The 19,482-nt window shown below is 52.4% G+C and overlaps 2 protein-coding genes and 1 long non-coding RNA gene across 3 annotated transcripts in view; 1 reads left to right on the forward strand and 2 right to left on the reverse strand.

Moving 5' to 3' along the window:
- Positions 1–19,482, reverse strand: part of LOC135308305 (uncharacterized) — a 624,983-nt gene that overhangs the window by 85,099 nt on the left and 520,402 nt on the right. The window lies entirely within an intron of this gene.
- On the reverse strand, positions 6,377–6,801 carry LOC135307526 (uncharacterized). Its single transcript, XR_010368266.1, has 3 exons — positions 6,725–6,801; positions 6,565–6,636; positions 6,377–6,477 (listed from the first exon to the last, which is right to left on the reverse strand). It is a non-coding gene; the product is annotated as an uncharacterized LOC135307526 (long non-coding RNA).
- LOC135307421 (IQ motif and SEC7 domain-containing protein 2-like) overlaps positions 11,439–19,482 on the forward strand; it is a 48,452-nt gene continuing 40,408 nt past the window's right edge. The window contains exon 1 of the mRNA XM_064431875.1: positions 11,439–11,501. Coding sequence (XP_064287945.1) covers positions 11,471–11,501 — 31 coding nt within the window. The 5' untranslated portion in view covers positions 11,439–11,470. The remainder of the gene's footprint in view (positions 11,502–19,482) is intronic.

Below are 19,482 nucleotides of genomic sequence, written 5' to 3' on the forward strand. Positions count from 1 at the left end.
TTTTATTGCCAATGTGTCAGAAGATTCTAGGTTTCCCTGCCTGTAAAACTACTTGGACAAATACAGAAGTGTTGGAGGAAAGGGGAACAAATATCTGGTGTCTGTATTCTATGAAAAACGTTTCTCAATGCTACAAAGGATAAACATATCTAAATGTTTCAAAATGAAAGACAAAGATAACATGAGGGTGCTGTTGGTCTGATGAGCCCCATGCCCAGCTGCTGCCTGCCCATGCCTGGCTGTGCCCAGACGAGCAGCTCCGCCAGTGCAGGTGGTAGCACACAGACACCTGAGCTGAAGCTGGACTCAAGCCTGTGATAGATGAGTAATGTGACAGTTGACTCTCACAATTAAAGGATAAATATCATGCATATATGTTAAGAGAAGTTTTATATATTTATAGATATGTTTTACCCCCTGTTGTGTTATCATGGAGTTACCTGAGTTTGGGACATATAAGAGGGTCACCTTGCTACGACGGCAGCACCTGACCTCCAATCGAGATGTAAGGAAGTAAACTCCACCACTGGACATCAAAGAAGGAGTCGATGGACAGAACATTAATAAGAGCAAAACAGTTAAAAGGTGAAACCTCCATTGTGTGGATGAGCACATGGTGGGAAAAATCCTCTACTCCCGGCGCCGTAACATTGTCTTTATTCAGTGTCCTCTTATATTTCTAATAAGGTTTTTAATAAACATTTAAAAATTTTAGAAGTAATGATAACTTTTTAAACAATCCACGAAGTGGCTAGAAGGCTGCACCTCCTGTCCTGGATGGAGAGCGACGCCAGTCCCTTCAGGGAGAGGTGGTTCTGTTCTAGGCAGTGGTTGCGGCGTATTTGCAGTAATAAGGTGGTAATGCACCTCAGGAAGGGACAATGGACACTGGCACGCAGATGCATGATGACAGGCCAAGTTCTCCATGGCTGAGGCCTTTGGCCGGTCTTGTGAAGTGCCAGAGGTGCTCCTGTGGAGAGAGGAGGTGGCTGAGGCCCCAGCTGCCAGTGGCACACAGGGACCCTCGTGCACAGCAGGGCCCCGAGCTGGCAAGGCTCCCCAGCATGGCTGGAGCTGCTGGCACAGCTGGGCCCAGCTGGACAGCTGCCCCTCAAGGCCCCGGCCAGCAGGGCACGGCTCTGGGCAGGGTCCCTGGCCAGGAGCGGGCCCCAGAGCGCCTCTGCCTTTCAAGGGCAACCTCGGCCCTGCTCTTTCTCCTCCCCACCTCCCTCTGCCTCTGCCCCGTGCCCCTGGGGCTGCTCTTGGCCAGGCAGCCTCAGTGGGAGCCAGCTCTGGCTGCAGCCCCAGCGGGGCCCCCAGGACAAGGCCCAGCAATTGAGAGGCCAATGGAAGCACTGGGCAGCAGCAGAACCCTCAGCAGAGTTATTTGGAGAACCATGGACCGGCCACAACTCCACTGCAACCTCAGTGGGAATGGTTCCTGTCTACATTAGACTTTCAAAAGAAGCTCTTTCAGGGAAAGATGACCACTTACCATTTCTTCTTCCAGTAACACCAGATTCTGACACAGCACAATATGAGAATAAGGTCCAACAGTAGCAGGCCTGCCATTACCCCTGCCCAGCAGCCTGTTCCCATATAGAAGACACTTCTGAGGCCCTTCTGGGCATTGGGAACACGTGTTGTGGTGCCGGCTGCATCTGTGGGAGCAATGGAGAGTGTGAGCCCGTGCTGTGCTGCACTGCTGAGCTGGCAGCACGCTGGATACAGGCAGGACGTTCTCTGTTTCCCCCAGAGCTGGGGCCTGCAGGCACCTTGCCGGCCCTTGGCACAGGCTGTGCCAGCCAACAAAGCCCAGCAGGCCGGGAGGAGAGCCCGGGGGCAGCGCAGCTGCTTGGGCAGTGGCTGCTGCCAGGGACACGGGCCAAAGGCATCCCTGAGCAGCCACTGCCACCCCTGGCCCTCCCTGCCCCGTGACAGCTCCCCCAGCCCCAGGGGAGAGGCTCAGGCCCTGTCAGGAGCCAGCGCAGCCCCTGCCCAGTCGGGAGCCTGGGCTGGCTCTGGCCCTGGGCTGGCGGCAGGGCTCCCTGCAATTACCTGCTGTGCCTGTGCCCGTGTCTGGCATCGCCTTCCTCCCTGCAGCAGGGGCTCCCCATGGGAAAATGCTTCCTCCAGGATGTGCCTCCTTCTGCACAGATGTTTGGTCCATCACTTCTGACAGGAAAAAGGACAGTTGGATTAGATGGAAGAGTTCCTGATTTGGGTGCCGGCATCTTCAGGATGTCATGCGCGTTAAAATGGGGATAGGTTTCTGTGGAAGGGGCTAACAGCGGGCCTCTTAGCTAAAGGAGTAAGAAGAAGCTGAGAAGAAAGAAGAAGCTGATAAGGACCTCTCTCCAAGGCTGTAACCAAGGAGACCAAGAGAATTGAGAGACTGAAGAAAGATAAGAACTTCACAGCTGCATGAAGTATATTTAGAAAGTTAGTTAAGTCACTGTAACTTTTCACCAATGATGTTATGTTGATTTATTGTATCCAATAGTTAGGGTAGAAGAAACATAAACAATTAAAAAGTGTATAAAAGGTCAGCCATGTTCAATAATAAACTGTTGCCATCTGAAACTGCTTGTGGTCCCTGCTTTGTGTCGTGACCACCTCGACAACGACAGGTTTCAGAAAATGTCTTGGCTTTCATGGCAGTGTCAGGGCTCTCCTGTTTCCAAACAGCTGCCATGCCTGAGCCACAGGAGCGGTGAGGGAATCGCGCAGGGCGAGGGCACACACGTGCATGGTTCTGTGCTGGCACCTGCAGCAATGCCCCCCTGGCCCAGCTTTGGGCTCTGAGCTGGCAGCTCTCCCAGGGGAAAGGCCTTGACCTACCCTCAGCATCTCCCAGAGGCTCCGTCCTGGACGTGGCTTGGGAAGCTGCACCACCTTCACCAGCAGGTTCAGCTGCAAAGAAAGGCAGGACAGAAGAGCTCCTGTGGCACTGCAGGAGATCCTCAGGCTGCCCACAAGCCTCAGCCCCGGGGCACAGCCCTGGGCCCGGCCCCTTCCCTCTCTGCTCTTCTCTGTGGCTGCACAGAGCACATGGAAGGACACACTGGCATTGTACACGGGAGGAAGATGGACAGCTAAATTCTCCTTCCTCCCACTGACAGTGATCCTGTGGGATCCCTCAGGGCTCCAGAAGGGAGCAGGGCAAATTTTCCATATTCCATCAACCTTCAGATTATATTAAGTGAAAGGGCAAATGTATGAGCTCTTGACACCTGCTCACTGTGTATTCTCTCCGGAAAGGTACATTGAGCACTTGCCTCCAGGATTTCCCATGAGTCTCAAGCCATAATCCAGCAGGTTTTCCAGATAATCCATGTCTTGATCCCAACCTAGAAGTTTGCAAAGATCAGAACTATTTCCATGATGTGCTGGGATCCCCTTCTGCCTCAGGGAACTGGGCACTGCATGTAGGTCGGGTAAGGCCATGGGAGCCAGATGTGAATGGACAAGGCCAAAGCTGCTCAGGGGCCTGGGGAGCTCTGGGCAGGCTCATGGTCAATCCCTATCCTCTTTGCAGGCCCTGTGCAACATCCCTGGAGAGGTGGCTGGAGCAGCCCAGGGCCCCTGGGGGTTCTCTCAGTCGCACAAGGAAAATGCTCCTTGAATCCCTGGGGAGAACTGCAGCAGGCAGTGCTGCAAGTATCCCTCACAAACTCCCTCCTGCCTGTCCTCCCAGCCGCCCTTCCTCGATCTGCTGGGACAGCTCCCACGGCCCAAGGGCACAGAGGTAAGCCCTCTCAGGACACACTGGAGCCTTGCTCTGCCCCTCTGTCCTTTCCCCACCATGGGCACCCCGTGCAGTCACTCCCAGGTTTCGGGAAGTGTCTCCCACGGACAGACCCCAGCAGGACTGCTCAGTACCCGAGTGCCCTGAGCCTGCTCGGGACAATTCCCCTGGGTTGTGCCCTCACTTCCAGGCAGCAGAGACAGCAGCTCAAATCTCAGCAGGGCCCAGGCCCAAAGGCACAGCAATTACCTCCTGTGCCTGTGCCTGGCATCGCCTCCAATCCTACAGCAGAGGCTGGCACGGAACCACTGCTTCCTTCGGGAAACGCCGCCTTCTGCCCAGCCTCTGCATCCACTTCTGGAGAAAGCAAGAGGGATGGCTGGATCAGGTGGGGCTGTTCCCCACTGGGGAGGTGGCATCTTTAGGAGGGAATGCTTGTCAAAGACATCAGTAAGAATCAGGAAAATTCCTATAAACTTTTTGGGCAGGCCAGGGCCCTCCCTTCTCCAAACAGGTGCCCTTTCTCTTCTACCCAGGGACTGGAAAATCGCAGAGAATCTCAGGCCCGTGGTGCAGTTTGGGCTGCCTGTCAGCTGATGCCAAATGCCTTCCTGCAGAGGCTGGGCACAAGCTGCAGCCAGGCCAGGCAGGGAAACAGCCCTGCAGGGCGTGAAAGCAGCAGTGGGGCAGCGAGGCTGCCATGGATCCCTTCCCGTTGTGCCGGGCACGGCGTGTCCAGATGTGCAGCCAAAGGCCCCAGCTGCTGAGTCCCAGGGGAAGCATGAGGGAAATGCACCCACCTTGTTCGGCTTGCAGTAATTCTTTCCCCATTTGTCCCGTGATTTTGAGTGGCTCATGGGGTTTCTTGTGACCGGTAGCTTTGTTCTTTCCCCTCGGAGGACCTTAGAGCAACAGAGTTCCATTTCCCAGGAACAGATCTCACAAAAGCAGGGCTCAGCCTGTGGGGTCAGCAGGGACACACTACTCACCCTTGCGATGGGAGCTGGGCTTGCGTGCAACATCCACCAAAGGACCTGGGAAAGTCCTCCCTGCAGGCACACCGGTAACACAACAGCCACAGAAGCTTCTGCCATCTCTGCTGATCTGCACGGGCACCACTGAGCCGCAGGAGCGGTGAGGGGATCGCACAGGTCGAGAGCACACACGTGCATGGTTCTGTGCTGGCACCTGCAGCACTGTCAGGATATTGTTAAGAAAGACACAGGGACAACTTGCCTCCAGCATTCTTCAAGAGCCTTAAGCCATCATCCAGCAGGGCATCCAAATAGTGCAATTTGCCATCCCGATCTAGAACGGAGCACAGATCAGAACCATTTCCCTGGTGTGTTGTGGCCCCCTCTGCCTCAGATAACAGGGCACTGCAAGTTGGTTGGGTAAGGTTGTGGGAGCCAGATGTGAATGGACGTGGCCAAAGCTGCACAGGGGCCTGGGGAGCTCTGGGCAGGCTCCTGGCCAATCCCCATCCTCTTTGCAGGCCCTGTGTAACATCCCTGGCGAGGTGGCTGGAGCAGCCCGGAGTGCATTTGGGCTCTCCCACTCCCAGAGCTAAAACTCTTGCTAAAGCACTATTGAAAAAATGCAGCAGGCACTGCCACAATCATCCCTCCCTCCCTCCCTCCCTCCCTCCCTCCCTCCCTCCCTCCCTCCCTCCCTCCCTCCCTCCCTCCCTCCCTCCCTCCCTCCCTCCCTCCCTCCCTCCCTCCCTCCCTCCCTCCCTCCCTCCGCCCTCTCTCCCTCCCTTCCTAATTTCTTCTCTCCCTCTATTCCTCTTCCCCCTGAAATTCCTCCCTGAACGGAAAGGACATAACCAGGCCCTCTCCGGACACACTGGTGCCTTCCTGTCCTGCTCTGTCATTTCCCCACCATGGGAATGCAGTCGCTCCTAGGTTTCAGGATCTGCCTCCAACACAGGGACCCCGGCAGGACTGCTCAGTACCCGAGTGCCCTGAGCCTGCTCGGGATAATTCCCCTGGGCTGTGCCAGTCTTGTCTGGGCTGTGCCCGCACTGCCAGGCAGCAGACAGGGCAGCTCAAGCCTCAGCATGTCTCAGGTCCAGAGGCACAGCAATTACCTCCTGGGCCTGAGCCTGGCATGGCCTCCCTTCCTGCGGCAGAGGCTGGCATGGAGCCACTGCTTCCTTTGGGAAACGCCGCCTTCCGTGCAGCCTCTCCATCCACTTGTGGAGAAAGGAAAAACAACAGCTCATCAGGTACGACTGATCCCCACTGGAGAGGTGGCATCTTCAAGAGACAATTCTTCTCAAAGACATAAACATCCTGGGTAGCACAGGGCCCGCTTTCATCAAAACACCCGCCATAAGTGATCAGCCTGGAGACTGCAAAATCGCAGGGGATCTCAGGGTGGGCATGGCCTGTGGTGCAGTTTCGGCTGCCTGTCAGCTGATGCCAAATGCCTTCCTGCAGAGGCTGGGCTGAAGCTGCAGCCAGGCCAGGCTGGGAAACAGCCCTGCAGGGCGTGAAAGCAGCAGCGGGGCAGCGAGGCTGCCATGGATCCCTTCCCGCTGTGCCAGGCACGGCGTGTCCAGATGTGCAGCCAAAGCCCCCGGCTCCTGTGTGCCAGGGGAAGCATGAGGCAAATGCACCCACCTTGTCCTCCCTGCAGCACTTCCTTCAGCATTTGCCACGTAATTTCTAATGGATTCTGGAACTTCTTGCCTGCCATGTCTTTGATCTCTTCTGGTGGAGGACCTTAAGAGAAAGTAGTTCCATTTCCCAGGAATGGATCCCACAAAAGCAGGGCTCAGCCTGTGGGGTCAGCAGGGACACACTACTCACCCCTGTGATGGGAGCTGGGCTTTTGTGCAGCATCCAAGGTAGGAGTTGTTGAAGGCGTCCCTGCAGACACATCTGTAACACAACATCCACAGAAGCTTCTGTCACCTGCTTCTTACCAGTCAGTCAAACATTATGCCGTGGTGGGACAGTGAGAACATACCTGCAGAATACCCAGAGGGCTTCACAACTTCAGAGCGCCAGGCTAATGGAGAATTCTTCCCAGCATCCCAGTCTGGAAGCAAACCAAGATGAGAACTGTTTCCATTGTGTGCCAGGGCTGGCTCTGGCCCTGGGCTGGCGGCAGGGCTCCCGCTCGGGGCTGCTCCTGTGCCTTGGGCCTCTGGGCACTCAGGGCCAGCTCCGCAGCAGCTGCAGCGCCAGGGACGTTGCTGCACCAGTCCCGTTTCCCCGGGGCTCTGAACCAGCTCCAGAGGCCTGGAAGCCAAGGCGCCTCCAGCTGTGGCTGCTGCCGGGCCGGGCAAGGGCAGGCTCTGGGGGAAGAGCTGCTGCCACACAGCCCCGGCCAGGGCTGAGCCCGGCACAGCAATTACCTGCTGTGGCTGTGCCCGTGTCTGGAATCGCCTTCCTTCCTGCAGCAGGGGCTGGCATTGAAGATGGAGTGCTTCCTTCAAGAAATGCCACCTTCCACTGAAGCACTATGTCCATCTCTTGACAAAGGAAGGGAGACAGCTGCATCAGATGGAGCTGTTCCCAATTGGGTGGTGGCATCAGAGGTAATATTTGTGAAATTTAATTAGCAGGAAAATGGTCAGGTTATGGTGGCATGATGAGAGCACTTCCACCTCCAAACAGCCACCCTTTTCCTAATCTGCAGGGCTGGATATTGTGGGGGATCTCAGGATGTGTTACAGTTTGGGCTGCCTGTCAGTTGATGCCAAATAACTTCCTACAGAGGCTGGGCTGTAGCTGCAGCCAGGCCAGGCTGGGAAACAGCCCTGCAGGGCGTGAAAGCAGCAGCGGTGCAGCGAGGCTGCCATGGATCCCTTTCCGCTGTGCCAGGCACGGCATGTCCAGATGTGCAGCCAAAGCCCCCAGATGCTGAGACCCAGGGGAAGCATGAGGGAAATGCACCCACCTTGTCCTGCCTGCTGCATTTCCTTCAGCATTTGCCTCATGTTTTCGGATGGATCATGGGGTTTCTGGTGTCCTGTAGCTTTGTTCTTTCCCCTCGGAGGACCTTGGAGCAACAGAATTCCATTTCCCAGGAACAGATCCCACAAAAGCAGGGCTCAGCCTGTGGGGTCAGCAGGGACACACTACTCACCCCTGCGATGGTCGCCAGGCTTCCGTGTAAGAATCAGCAAAGGAGCTGGAGAAGTCCTCCCTGCAGACACACCTGTAACTCAACAGCCACAGAAGCTTCTGCCATCACTGCTGATCTGCACGGGCACCACTGAGCTGTGAGCGTGGTGGGGGAATCACACAGGGCGAGGGCACACACGTGCATGGTTCTGTGCTGGCACCTGCAGCGATGCCCCCCTGGCCCAGCTTTGGGCTCTGAGCTGGCAGCTCTCCCAGGGGAAAGGCCTTGACCTACCCTCAGCATCTCCCAGAGGCTCCGTCCTGGACGTGGCTTGGGAAGCTGCACCACCTTCACCAGCAGGTTCAGCTGCAAAGAAAGGCAGGACAGAAGACCTGTAAATCCACCAACAGATACACCAGCCAAACCTCACTAAAAAAGTCACCACTACTCCTTGAAGTAAAATAGACTGATGCATGTTCAGACCTAAGCTTGTAAGCTGTAAAACCCATTGTTAGGAGAAGTAAAATATTTTATTTTAAACTGTATTATTCATGAGATTGTTTTAAGTGAACTGAATATTTAAGGTGTGATATGCAAATTTATTTCAAAAAATAAAATATTTTAGTGCTTTTGTTATAACAGACAAAAGAAATAGAAGTAAAAGCTAATGAAACACTGTAAAGAATATATTAGAACAATAATATGATTCGTGAAAAATCGGAAAAAAATTAAGTATATAAGATACAAACCAGATTTAAGTTCCAAGAAACACTAAAAGTAACATTAAATCAGATAGGATATAACAAAAGCCGTTAGATATTTAATAAGGATCAAATTAAAATAAAGGAAAAAAGCCAAGTATAGCTGAAAGAAAGAGAAGTGTACAGACTAATTACAACTTTAGAGCTAAAATGTCAAAGAAATAAAACTATAACAATTAGAAATAAGCAGATGCTATCCTAAATCCTGAAAAACAATTTAAAAGGCTCTTATAAATCTTATGAAGTAAATACTGAGAATGAGACAAATGACATCAGTGACTAGATCCCAAGGTGTAAGCTCTGCTACCAAGAAGATACACATCTTGGCCCTTTGGCTGCAACCCAAAGGGGCTTTGAGAGAGCTAGAGTGTTAAAACTGCAGAGGATTATTGTCACTGTATCAGTCATCCAAGCCCAAAAAGAATGAGCCATATGCACACTCCCAAGTTAGTGTAGTACGCTATAATTTTAACAAATTCAGAAGGTGCACTATGAGTAGTAAAAGACACTGCAATAAAGAAAATGTGAAATAGAGCAAAAAGAATAAAATGGCAAAATTTGTAAGCAATATATTAAAACTTTACGTTCTGTAAGAGATAGAGAAGAAATAAATCCTGAGAGTAGAATAAAGCAAATTGCTCAAGAATTAGAAAACAAGAACATGAGACAGTTATAAAGACACATTTTAGCAGGCAACATAAGAAAACATGAAAAACTTATTTTACAAATATTACCAGCCTTAAACGACTATGGAGTCAAAATATATCTAAATTACAATAAGCACATGCATTGATATAAAAAAATATAATTGACAATCCAAAGAAAAGAAATTAAAGATTTAGAATAATCTACCTTATGAGAAGAGCTGTTAATTTTATACCCTGACTAGTAGTATAAAAGCGTAGTTGTTAAGTTTTATAAATACTAAACATAAAATTAGAAAATAAGTAAGCTTTGTCAAAGTGTATCCTAAAAGTACAAATTTAATAAATTAATAGAGAAAGGGAGGGATTCTGATAGATTGTATGCACAAATTCATGCTGAGACTACAGTAATCTCGCCTAATGAAAATCCTAGCATACCAGAAGAGGGTTCCGGGCAATCAACATGCACCAAAATCCTAGCCTGAATATTCGTCCCCAGAAATGCTGATTCCAGAAGATTATTTGTCTGACCAAACCTCAGCAATGTGCATTCGATTTGCATCATCTATAAGATAAATGTGTGCCTCCTAGAATGCATATTGCAGGAGATTTTCCTCCAACAAAGTGAATTTTTTACCAGTTTTGGGGAAACTCTCAGCAAGAGCTGCAGCAAGAAAGGAAAAAATACATGAATATGCAAAAAGGATAAAAACAACCATAAGAAAGCAGAAAAACTCCTGCCCTCCACACCGCTTGGAGCTTGGAAATGGACAAAAAAGACTTTGAGAGAGCTGTCCCTTCGTGATGCACAGGGGAGAGAAATGCCCCACCTGTCTCACCTGACGCTGTTAGCCTGCTTCAGGGCCAATCTGATATTTGCTTCTAGATTTTCTACGACTGAATTTTAATTATGGAATAAATTCTCCTTATTAATCAAAAAAAGCTAATTCATTTAAAACATGCGGGACTCCTGGAACCCTCATCAGGCAACCCAAAATATCCCTTTGTGCCTCTTCAGGTCCAGGCCCAGATGATCCCACAGAAGGAAATGTGCCCTCAGCCCAGGGATGCTCAGCATGGGCTCCCCCATCCCCTCGGGGCCCCGCCGCTGGGCACAGCAGCCCCTGCCTGGCTCCTGCCTGCCCACACCGTGGCCATCCACGGCTGCTCCTGGGCATGGAGCTCAGCCAGTGCTGGTGCCGGGTGGGCTTTGCTGCTGCTACCACACGAACATAACTGTGAAAACTCCAACTCTTTATTTGAATATAAAATGTGGGCCACGCCCTGCCCTGCCAGGCAAGGGCTGCCCACCTTCAGTCCTGGCCGGGGAACAGGACCAGGGGGCTCAGGGGCAGAGGTTCTCGTTGAGGAGCGGTGGGTTTTGGGATGGCCTCGTGACACTGCTGCAGCCACGGCAAGGTAGATAGGGGCAGAAGTGGAGAGCTGAGGTCATGGCTCAAATTCTCGCTGCCTGCGTTGTTAGGCTGCTCTTCTGGAGATGGAGAGGAGCACCTGTGTAGAGAGGAGGTGGCTGAGGCCCCAGCTGCCAGTGGCACACAGGGACCCTCCTGCACAGCTGGGCCCAGTCCTGGCCTCCACGGCTGCTCCTGGACATGGAGCTCAGGCAGTGCTGCTGCCAGGTGGGCTTTGCTGGTGCTACCTCCCAGGCACTCGCGTGACAACTGCATCTCTTTATTGCAGCAGAAGAGCTGATTTGGGAAGTGCTCTGCTGCCCCATGTCTTCAGCCCCACTAGCTGCCCACACCCACAGTGGCACTGGGCCGCCCCCAGAAAACTGTCGAATCTGGGCTGTGGCTGCAGGGCACAGCTGCTCTACAGCACAGGTGGACTGCCTTGGGGGTAGGACTGCCCTGAGGGTAGGAACAAGGAACAGGGAGAGGTCTGCTCTATGATTTCCGAAGGTGATTATTCTACAGACCATCAGGGCCAGGCCAACACTGCACTAAAGGCATACACCCTTCCAAACTTGGCAGGGTCCCAGGGGAGGATCCAATCTTTAGCCAATTGGGAGAAACTGAGGGTGGAACACCAGGCGGGGAATACAAGGTTTAAACCAATTGGGGATTACAGGGGAGGGGAAGAACTTAAACAAACCAATGGGGTTCCGAAGGATACAAAATTGATAGGAAAATTTCTAGAGCAAGGGGCAAGCTTGGAGAGGGACTGACATGCAATGGGAGGAGGAACAGTGAACAAAAGGGCAGGTCTTTGGGGAAATGGACAAGTGGAGCAAAACCAACACATGGGGTAAAGGAGCAAGCCCTTGGTAATAAAATATGCTATAACAATAGAAAATAAGGGGAGGGGTATAAAACTGACTGCTAGGACCGAATTACAATCAAAGACATGAACTGCAGTGCCGAAACTCTGAGTTGAGGTTCAGTTGAGCACTTCCAAATAATTTCCTGGCAGAAACAGATAGCCAGACTTGCCCTTATCACATGCAAACAGAGGGTTCCCCAACAGCAACCCATTCTGAGGCTCTTCTGGGCATGGGAAACACGTGTTGTGGGGTCGGCCGCATCTGTGGGAGCGATGGGGAGTGTGAGCCCGTGCTGTGCTGCACTGCTGAGCTGGCAGCACGCTGGATACGGGCAGGACGTTCTCTGTTTCCCCCAGAGCTGGGGCCTGCAGGCACCTTGCCGGCCCTTGGCACAGGCTGTGCCAGCCAACAAAGCCCAGCAGGCCGGGAGGAGAGCCCGGGGGCAGCACAGCTGCTTGGGCAGTGGCTGCTGCCAGGGACACGGGCCAAAGCCATCCCTGAGCAGCCACTGCCACCTCTGGCCCTCCCTAACAAATTCTAGGTTACATCTGTGAATTGCATGCTACACTTTCCTTCATGTTTTTCCCAATACCAGGACGTTTCTATGTATAGTAATGCCCTTGAGAATCTCTGATTATTTTCAGGTTTTATTTTCTTTTTTTTTTTTTTTTAGTTGAGACAGATGAAACAGCCTTATTGGTCTTAGTTTTGGCAGGTCTGTTTTTTTTCTTTGCATGATGGTTTACTTATTATCTACATTTAAGCTTGTTTTTATTTATGCGTTTTTTGTTCCCCAAGCAATTATTTTGACAGTCTTTTGTTCACTTCTTACTTAATGTTCCATAGATGAATAGTTTGGACTCTCTTTTTATAGTAATATGAAGATCTGAGAAAGCTCTATTTTTAATTTTGATAACATTCTCTCTCCCCGCTCCTAGCTTTCACAATGATCGTTTTTGAAACATCACTGAGGATAGACAGAGTTATTTGGGAAATAACCAATAGGCTTGGCTTAACCTGGGTATTGGATTATTATTTTCAGTGCTATAAACCTACATTGCTTCAAGGTTCACACCACGGTCCTGATTTGTGGCTCAATGCATGGATGACTGAATTAAAAGAATATTTGTGAGGCAGCTGAAGAGCTTAGACCTCAGCGATTAAAATTCCTGGGAGGAGGAGGTGGAGGCAGAAAGGATAAAATCCTGATTCAAAGGGTTTTTTCTCACTTCTAGTATGCCAGAAGTATGGTAGACTACACCTGTATTCAAATGGCATTTACTTACAGAACAACTCTCTACAGTGTCAGACTCCAGGAGAAATGACTCAACACTTTGCCTCCCAATGCATCAGCTTTAATTCTAGTGAGAGGTAGGCCTTAATTACAGTCTGATTAGAGCAAATCAACAAAGCAGTCTTGCCATTGTGTGAGTGGCAAGAAGAATTTGCTTGTGAACAGATGAATATGTCCCACTCAGTAATGAACAAAATTTGCCCTGACTTGGAAGAAAGTAGACAAGGAGCAATGCAGTATTTGGGTTTTATTCAGGGATAAATGGGGCAAGAAGCTGTAACAACTTAACCTGTTTTACAGAACACAAGTACTGATATGGCCAATAATGAACCCACATGAAGGGATCTTCAGGACATTCCTTTATTTCTCTAACCAGGAATGGGCAGCAAAATGCTGGCATTTATCTGAACTGGAAGCCGTGTTCCTCTCCTGTTTCTCCTTGAGCACACTGAGTGTTATTTGCAGACTTCACTGTCCAGCCCATCAATCCTCTTGTGGCCAATTGCTAAATGGCACAAGTACCAAAATACAGGTGCCAGCACAATCAGCCCAGCACTAATGCAGCACTGCTTTGATGGTGCACAGGAGCACAGAATGGCTTGGGTTGGAAGGGACATTTAAAGGCCATCTTGTCCCAATGCCCTGCAATGAGCAGGGGACACCTTGAACTAGGTCAGGTTGCTCAGAGCAGGAGCTTGAATGTCTGCAGGGATGGATGTCCACCTCTCTGGGCAACCTGTGCCAGGGTTTCAAAAGCAAATGTGTAAAATGTGTTTGTTTCATCTAGTCTGAATTGACCATCTTTTAGATTAAAACCATTCCCTCTCTGTCTGGTCACAAAAGGCTCTACTAAAAATTCAGTCCTGTCTCTTTACAAGCCCCTAGAAGACACTGAAAGGCAGCAATCAGGTGTCCCTGGAGTCTTCTCTCTTCCAGGCTGAACACTGCCAGCTCTCCCAGCCTGTGTCTCCAAAGCAGAAGGGCTCCAGCCCTCAGAGCATTTTGTCCCTCCTCTGGACTAGATCTCACGGGACCATGTCCTTCCTGTCTTGGGGACCCAGAGCAGGATGCAGTACTCTGTCGTGGGAGAGATCGAGACACTACAAGGCAACACAGTCCATTTCCAGAAGGCTTCAAACCCTGTTTTTATTCTAGCCTGCATGCTTTTTCTGCATTCTTACAAAGCTCTTAAGTTTATACTTTACTTATTGGTCACGAGATACAAACAAAATACTCATTGAAATAGGGAGTTGCAGGTTTCTCTTATTTATCCTTCTTTCTTTCTTGGTTTCTATGTCAACAACCTTGGTAGAAAATTCTTTCAGGGGTTAGCATGGATCCTCTTATCAAACTTCTCGATGGCTCACAGAGGTCACTGTAAAACCTCTTCCACAGTACTCCAGGTGGGGTCTCACCAGAGCAGAGAGGTGGAATCACCTCCTTCAACCTGCTGGGCACTCTCCCTTGGATGCACATGGCTGCCTCATGTCCAGCCTCTCTTCTAGCAGCAACCCCAAGTCCTTGGTGGAGCTGCTCTCCATCCCTTCATGCCCCAACCTGTGAGATCAGCTGAGCTGGCACTGTGTCACAGCCCTTGGGCAGAGCAGCTGGGCAGGATGAGCTCACTCCCGAAGAAGGCAGATCCAGCTCCCGAAACAACTGCACTCTGGCCATGAGCTCACAGCAGGCTCTGAGGTCCCAGAGGTCCCAGAGCCCCGTGGTTGCACAGCAGCACAGGGAGCCAGCAGTCAGTCCCTGAGCACAACTGTTGCGGAAGCAGCGGCGGTGGCAGCAGCGGTGCTGACGTTGGGACAGCGGTGTCGGGACAGCGGTGGCAGCAAGAGCTGCGGGACTGGCAGAGGGCAAGGCACCATGGCCCTTGCTCTGCACCTCCTACTCCTGCTGCTCCTGGCCGTGGCCCTGCCTGCAAGGGCTGCCCAGGCTGCTCCGCTGCAAGCGCGGGGATCAGGTGAGCCAGCAGCCTGGCTGCCCTTTCCCGGGACAGCGCTCCCTGCTCCCCGGGAAGCGCTGGGGATGGTTTTGCCCAGGGCTTTGGGGAGGGGTTCCTCTGTGGGAGGGAGGGAGGGAGGGAGGGAGGGAGGGAGGGAGGGAGGGAGGGAGGGAGGGAGGGAGGGAGGGAGGGAGGGAGGGAGGGAGGGAGGGAGGGAGGGAGGGAGGGAGGGAGGGAGGGAGACCCCAGGGGCCTGGGGCTTCCTCAGTTTCCACTCCAAGGATGTTCCACAGAGCTAGGAAATAGTGTGGAGAGTGACCGGGGCAAGGCCATAGCTCCCCATCCCCCGGTACTGCTTTGGTCATGGCCATTGACATCTGGCTCCCATGGCCTTATCCGACCCATCCTCATGAAGAGGAACTACCTTTCTCTAATGTCCTCGAAGAGACAAGACCCAAGATACAGAAGACAAAAAATCCCTGGAGGCAGCCAAACATCTGGACCAGATGATGAGTGCACAGGTGAGACGCCATGGTCAGTGCATTTCCCTCCCTTGGTCAGTGCATTTCCCTCCCTTTCAGTGCCCAGATCCCTAAGGCAGAAGGAAATTCCGGTACACCATGGAAACACTTCTGATCTGTGCTCCCTTCTAGGTGAGGGTGCTGGGATGGCTTCTCCAGGAGCGGGGATGGAAGATGATTTGGAGCCCTTGGGAATTTCTGCAGGTTAGTTCACCAGTTTCCCTCAGAGAATAATTATTGTAATCCTGGAAGAAAAAGGTGACAGAAGCTTCTCTGGCTGTTGAGTTCCAGGTGTGTCTGCAGGGAGGACTTTTAAAGCCCCAGGGCTGGATGCTGCACACAATCCCAGCTCCCATGGCAGGGGTGAGTAGTGTGTCCCTGCTGACACCGCAGGCTGAGTCCTATTTTTGTGGGATCCATCCACACGAACTGGAAGTACTTTTAAGGTCCTCCAACAGGCAGTACCAAAGAGGAGACAGCAAGTTCCTGGAGTCAGCAAAACATCTGGGCCAGATGCTGAGTGACCTGGAGAGATGCTGTGGTGGGTGCATTTCCCTCATGCTTCCCCTGGGACTCAGCAGCCGGGGGCTTTGGCTGCACATCTGGACACGCTGTGCCCGGCACAGTGGGAAGGGATCCATGGCAGCCTCACTGCCCCGCTGCTGCTTTCACGCCCTGCAGGGCTGTTTCCCAGCCTGGCCTGGCTGCAGCTTCTGCCCAGCCTCTGCAGGAAGGCATTTGGCATCTGCTGACACGGTGCCCAAACTGCACCATAGGCCATGCCCACCCTGAGATCCTCTACAATTTCCCAGTCTCCAGGCAGATCAGGAGGGGTGGTGCTTTGGAGAAGGCAGGGGCCTGTCCAATCCCAAAAGCTCATCTGATTTCCTCATCCTTGTCCATGACATTCACCAGTGTTAGCTTCTGAAGATGACACCTCCCCAATGGGGAACTGTCCCATCTGATCCATCTGTCCCTTTCCTTTCTCCAGCGATTACCCAAAACTTGGCACAGAAGGTGGCTGATCCAGGAAGAAGCAGTGGCTCAGTGGCAGCCTCTTCTGCAGGAGAACAGGCAGTTCCAGGCACTGGCACAGCAGGTGATAGCTCCAGTGTCTCCTGAGAGGGCCTGACTGTCCCCTGGGGCTGGGGGAGCTGTCACGGGGCAGGGAGGGCCAGGGGTGGCAGTGGCTGCTCAGGGATGGCTTTGGCCCGTGTCCCTGGCAGCAGCCGCTGCCCAAGCAGCTGCGCTGCCCCCGGGCTCTCCTCCCGGCCTGCTGGGCTTTGTTGGCTGGCACAGCCTGTGCCAAGGGCCGGCAAGGTGCCTGCAGGCCCCAGCGCTGGGGGAAACAGAGAACGTCCTGCCCGTATCCACCGTGCTGCCAGCTCAGCAGTGCAGCACAGCACGAGCTCACGCTCCCCATCGCTCCCACAGATGCAGCCGGCACCACAACACAACTGCCCGATGCCCAGAAGGGCCTCGGAAGGGGCTTCTGTAAGGAAGCAGGGTGCTGGGCAGGGTTAATGGCAGGCCTGCTTTTTTTGGAGTTTATCTTCATCTTATGCTGTGTCCAAATTCATTTTTACTGGAAGAGAAAATGGTGAGTGCTTTCTTCATCTTTTCCTGAAACAGCTTCTTATGAAGATCTAATGCAGACAGGAAACATTCACAGGGAGGCTGCAATGGAGTTGTGGCCAGGCTATGATTGTCCAAAGAACTCTGCTGCTGCCCAGTGCTTCCATTGGCCTCTCAATTGCTGGGCCTTGTCCTGGGGGCCCCGTTGGGGCTGCAGCCAGAGCTGGCTCCCACTGAGGCTGCCTGGCCAAGAGCAGCCCCAGGGGCACAGGGCAGAGGCAGAGGGAGGTGGGGAAGAGAAAGAGCAGGACCGAGATTGCCCTTGAAAGGCAGAGGCGCTCTGGGGCCCGCTCCTGGCCAGGGACCCTGCCCAGAGCCGTGCCCTGCTGGCCGGGGCCTTGAGGGGCAGCTGTCCAGCTGGGCCCAGCTGTGCACGAGGGTCCCTGTGTGCCACTGGCAGCTGGGGCCTCAGCCACCTCCTCTCTTCACAGGTACTCCGGTGCATGTTCAGAAGACGCATCTAAAAACAGAGGCAATGAGAACCTGAAACTTTATCCCAGCTCTCCACTTCTGCCCCTATCTGCCCTACCGTGGCTGCATCCCCGCCATGAGGCCGTCCCAAAACCCACCCCTCCTCAACGAGACCCTCTCCCCCTGAGCCCCCTGGTCCTGTTCCCCGGCCAGGACTGAAGGTGGGTAGCCCTTGTCTGCCAGGGCAGCGCTTGGCCTATATTTTATGTTCAAATAAAGAAATTGAGTTTTTGCAGCTACGTCTGGGTGGGTAGCAGCAGCAAAGCCCACCCGGCACCAGCACTGACCGAGCTCCATGCCCAGGAGCAGCCATGGATGGCCACGGTGTGGGCAGGCAGGAGCCAGGCAGGGGCTCACAGGCATATTTTGGGGTCCCTGCTGAGGGGTGCAGGGATCCCTTATGAGGCACAAAGGAGTATGGATGGCCTCTCCTAAGGTGTGCAGGGATCCCTCATGCGTTGGGCAGCAGGGTTAAATTTGAGGGGGTTTTTTACTCTTCTCAGCACAGCACAGGGACACTTGGCCGAGGTTTTGCCAAGCTGGGAGAAAGCCTCTTGCAAAGGCTTGGGCCCAGCCTGTGGGCACAGCGGGCGGGCGCAGCCCATCCCCTGGGCCAGTCCGGGCTGCTCAGGCCGGGCCGGGCCGGGCCAGGCTCGGGCCCCGGCAGGGAAGGGCCGCGGCCCTGGGCTCTGCTGAGGCTGCTGAGCTCCGGCCTGCCCTGTGCTGCAGCCCAACACATTGACAGCCATGGCCGTGCCCTGGGCCACCGCAGGCACCCGGGGCTACAGCTGAGGCCGTGCCTTCTGCCACTGAAGGGAGGCTGGCTCTGTTCCCTCGCAGGGCACAGCTTAGCTCCCAGCACCTTTGTGAACCTGCCTGCTGGGCAAGTGCTGGGGGGCAGAGAGTTCCAACCCTTCTCACTGGGAAGTGTGTCTGGTGGTGTAGGGATTTTAAATTATTTCCCTCTAAATTTGTGTCCTGGCAGAGGGTTAAGTTTGGTCGCTCTCAGTAGGGCGCTTTTCTTCTTGGCAATCTGTGGGGCTTCAATGCAGCCAGGGTTGAAGGAGGATCTCTGGCCGCTTGAGCTGTGGTTGTGGGACTGGCTTCATCCTTCCTTTGGCTGTGATTTGCACTGGTGCTTGTGCAGGCATTTTACAGTAACTGGCTTCAGTTCCTTCCTCTTGCCACCAAAAACTGAGAATAAACCTCTTTAACACCACTGTAGTATTAAGAGGCAGGCCTTACTTTCTTGACTTGCTGGATGCACAGGCCATTGGCATCACAGGGCCTTCTTGGTGAGGTCTTCAGATACCCTGGTGGTCACAGAAGAAGGAAGCTGAATTTTCTGGGAAAAAGATAGTTTCCCATGTGTGGAAAAGAATAACCTGTCACTTCCCCATCCCTTTCTTTGTAAAGTGATACAGGCAAGTGCGTTTATATATCTCTATCTGCTTTGTCTATCTATTTATCTATCTATCTATCTATCTATCTATCTACTATCTATCTATCTATCTATCTATCTATCTATCATCTATCATATTAATCTATTGTGGTGTTGCATTTTATTCAAATTGTATGCTCTGTCTCAAAAATGTACCCCTCAAAAATATATGGTTTATTCCAAGCTGTGTTCCTCTCCTGAAGTCTCATGGATCTGCAATCCCATTGGCCCAAATCTTATTTCGCACCTACTTTGAATTTCCCTCTTAAGCTGTGTGAGGAAGACCAGATGTTCTCATGGCCCATCTCTCCCCTAGGCTCGTCCTCTCTCCCCCTCCCTTTCCCTTTCTCCCTTCTGCCTCTGAAACCATGTTACATCCGGGGCTGGGACCCCCAATAAACCCTCATCTAATCAGCACCCTCAGAAGCCGTGTGGAGTCTCCTCTCTGGAGAGCTGGAAAAGAATACAAAGAATATATCTTTGGTATAGCAAAGCTTGAGTGCAGGAGCAAACCTGAACTGTGATTTCCTTCTTGCTAGACATATGCTGGCTTGTTTAGATTGACTTTGAACTGAAATCCTACAAAGCTGGAAAATGACTTGTGGCCATCACTCTGATTTCCTTAAAAGCCCCTTTTTTTCATTTTAATGTT

The sequence above is a fragment of the Passer domesticus genome, chromosome 9 (genome assembly GCF_036417665.1).
Source record: "Passer domesticus isolate bPasDom1 chromosome 9, bPasDom1.hap1, whole genome shotgun sequence".
In the NCBI taxonomy this organism is placed as follows: Eukaryota; Metazoa; Chordata; class Aves; order Passeriformes; family Passeridae; genus Passer; species Passer domesticus.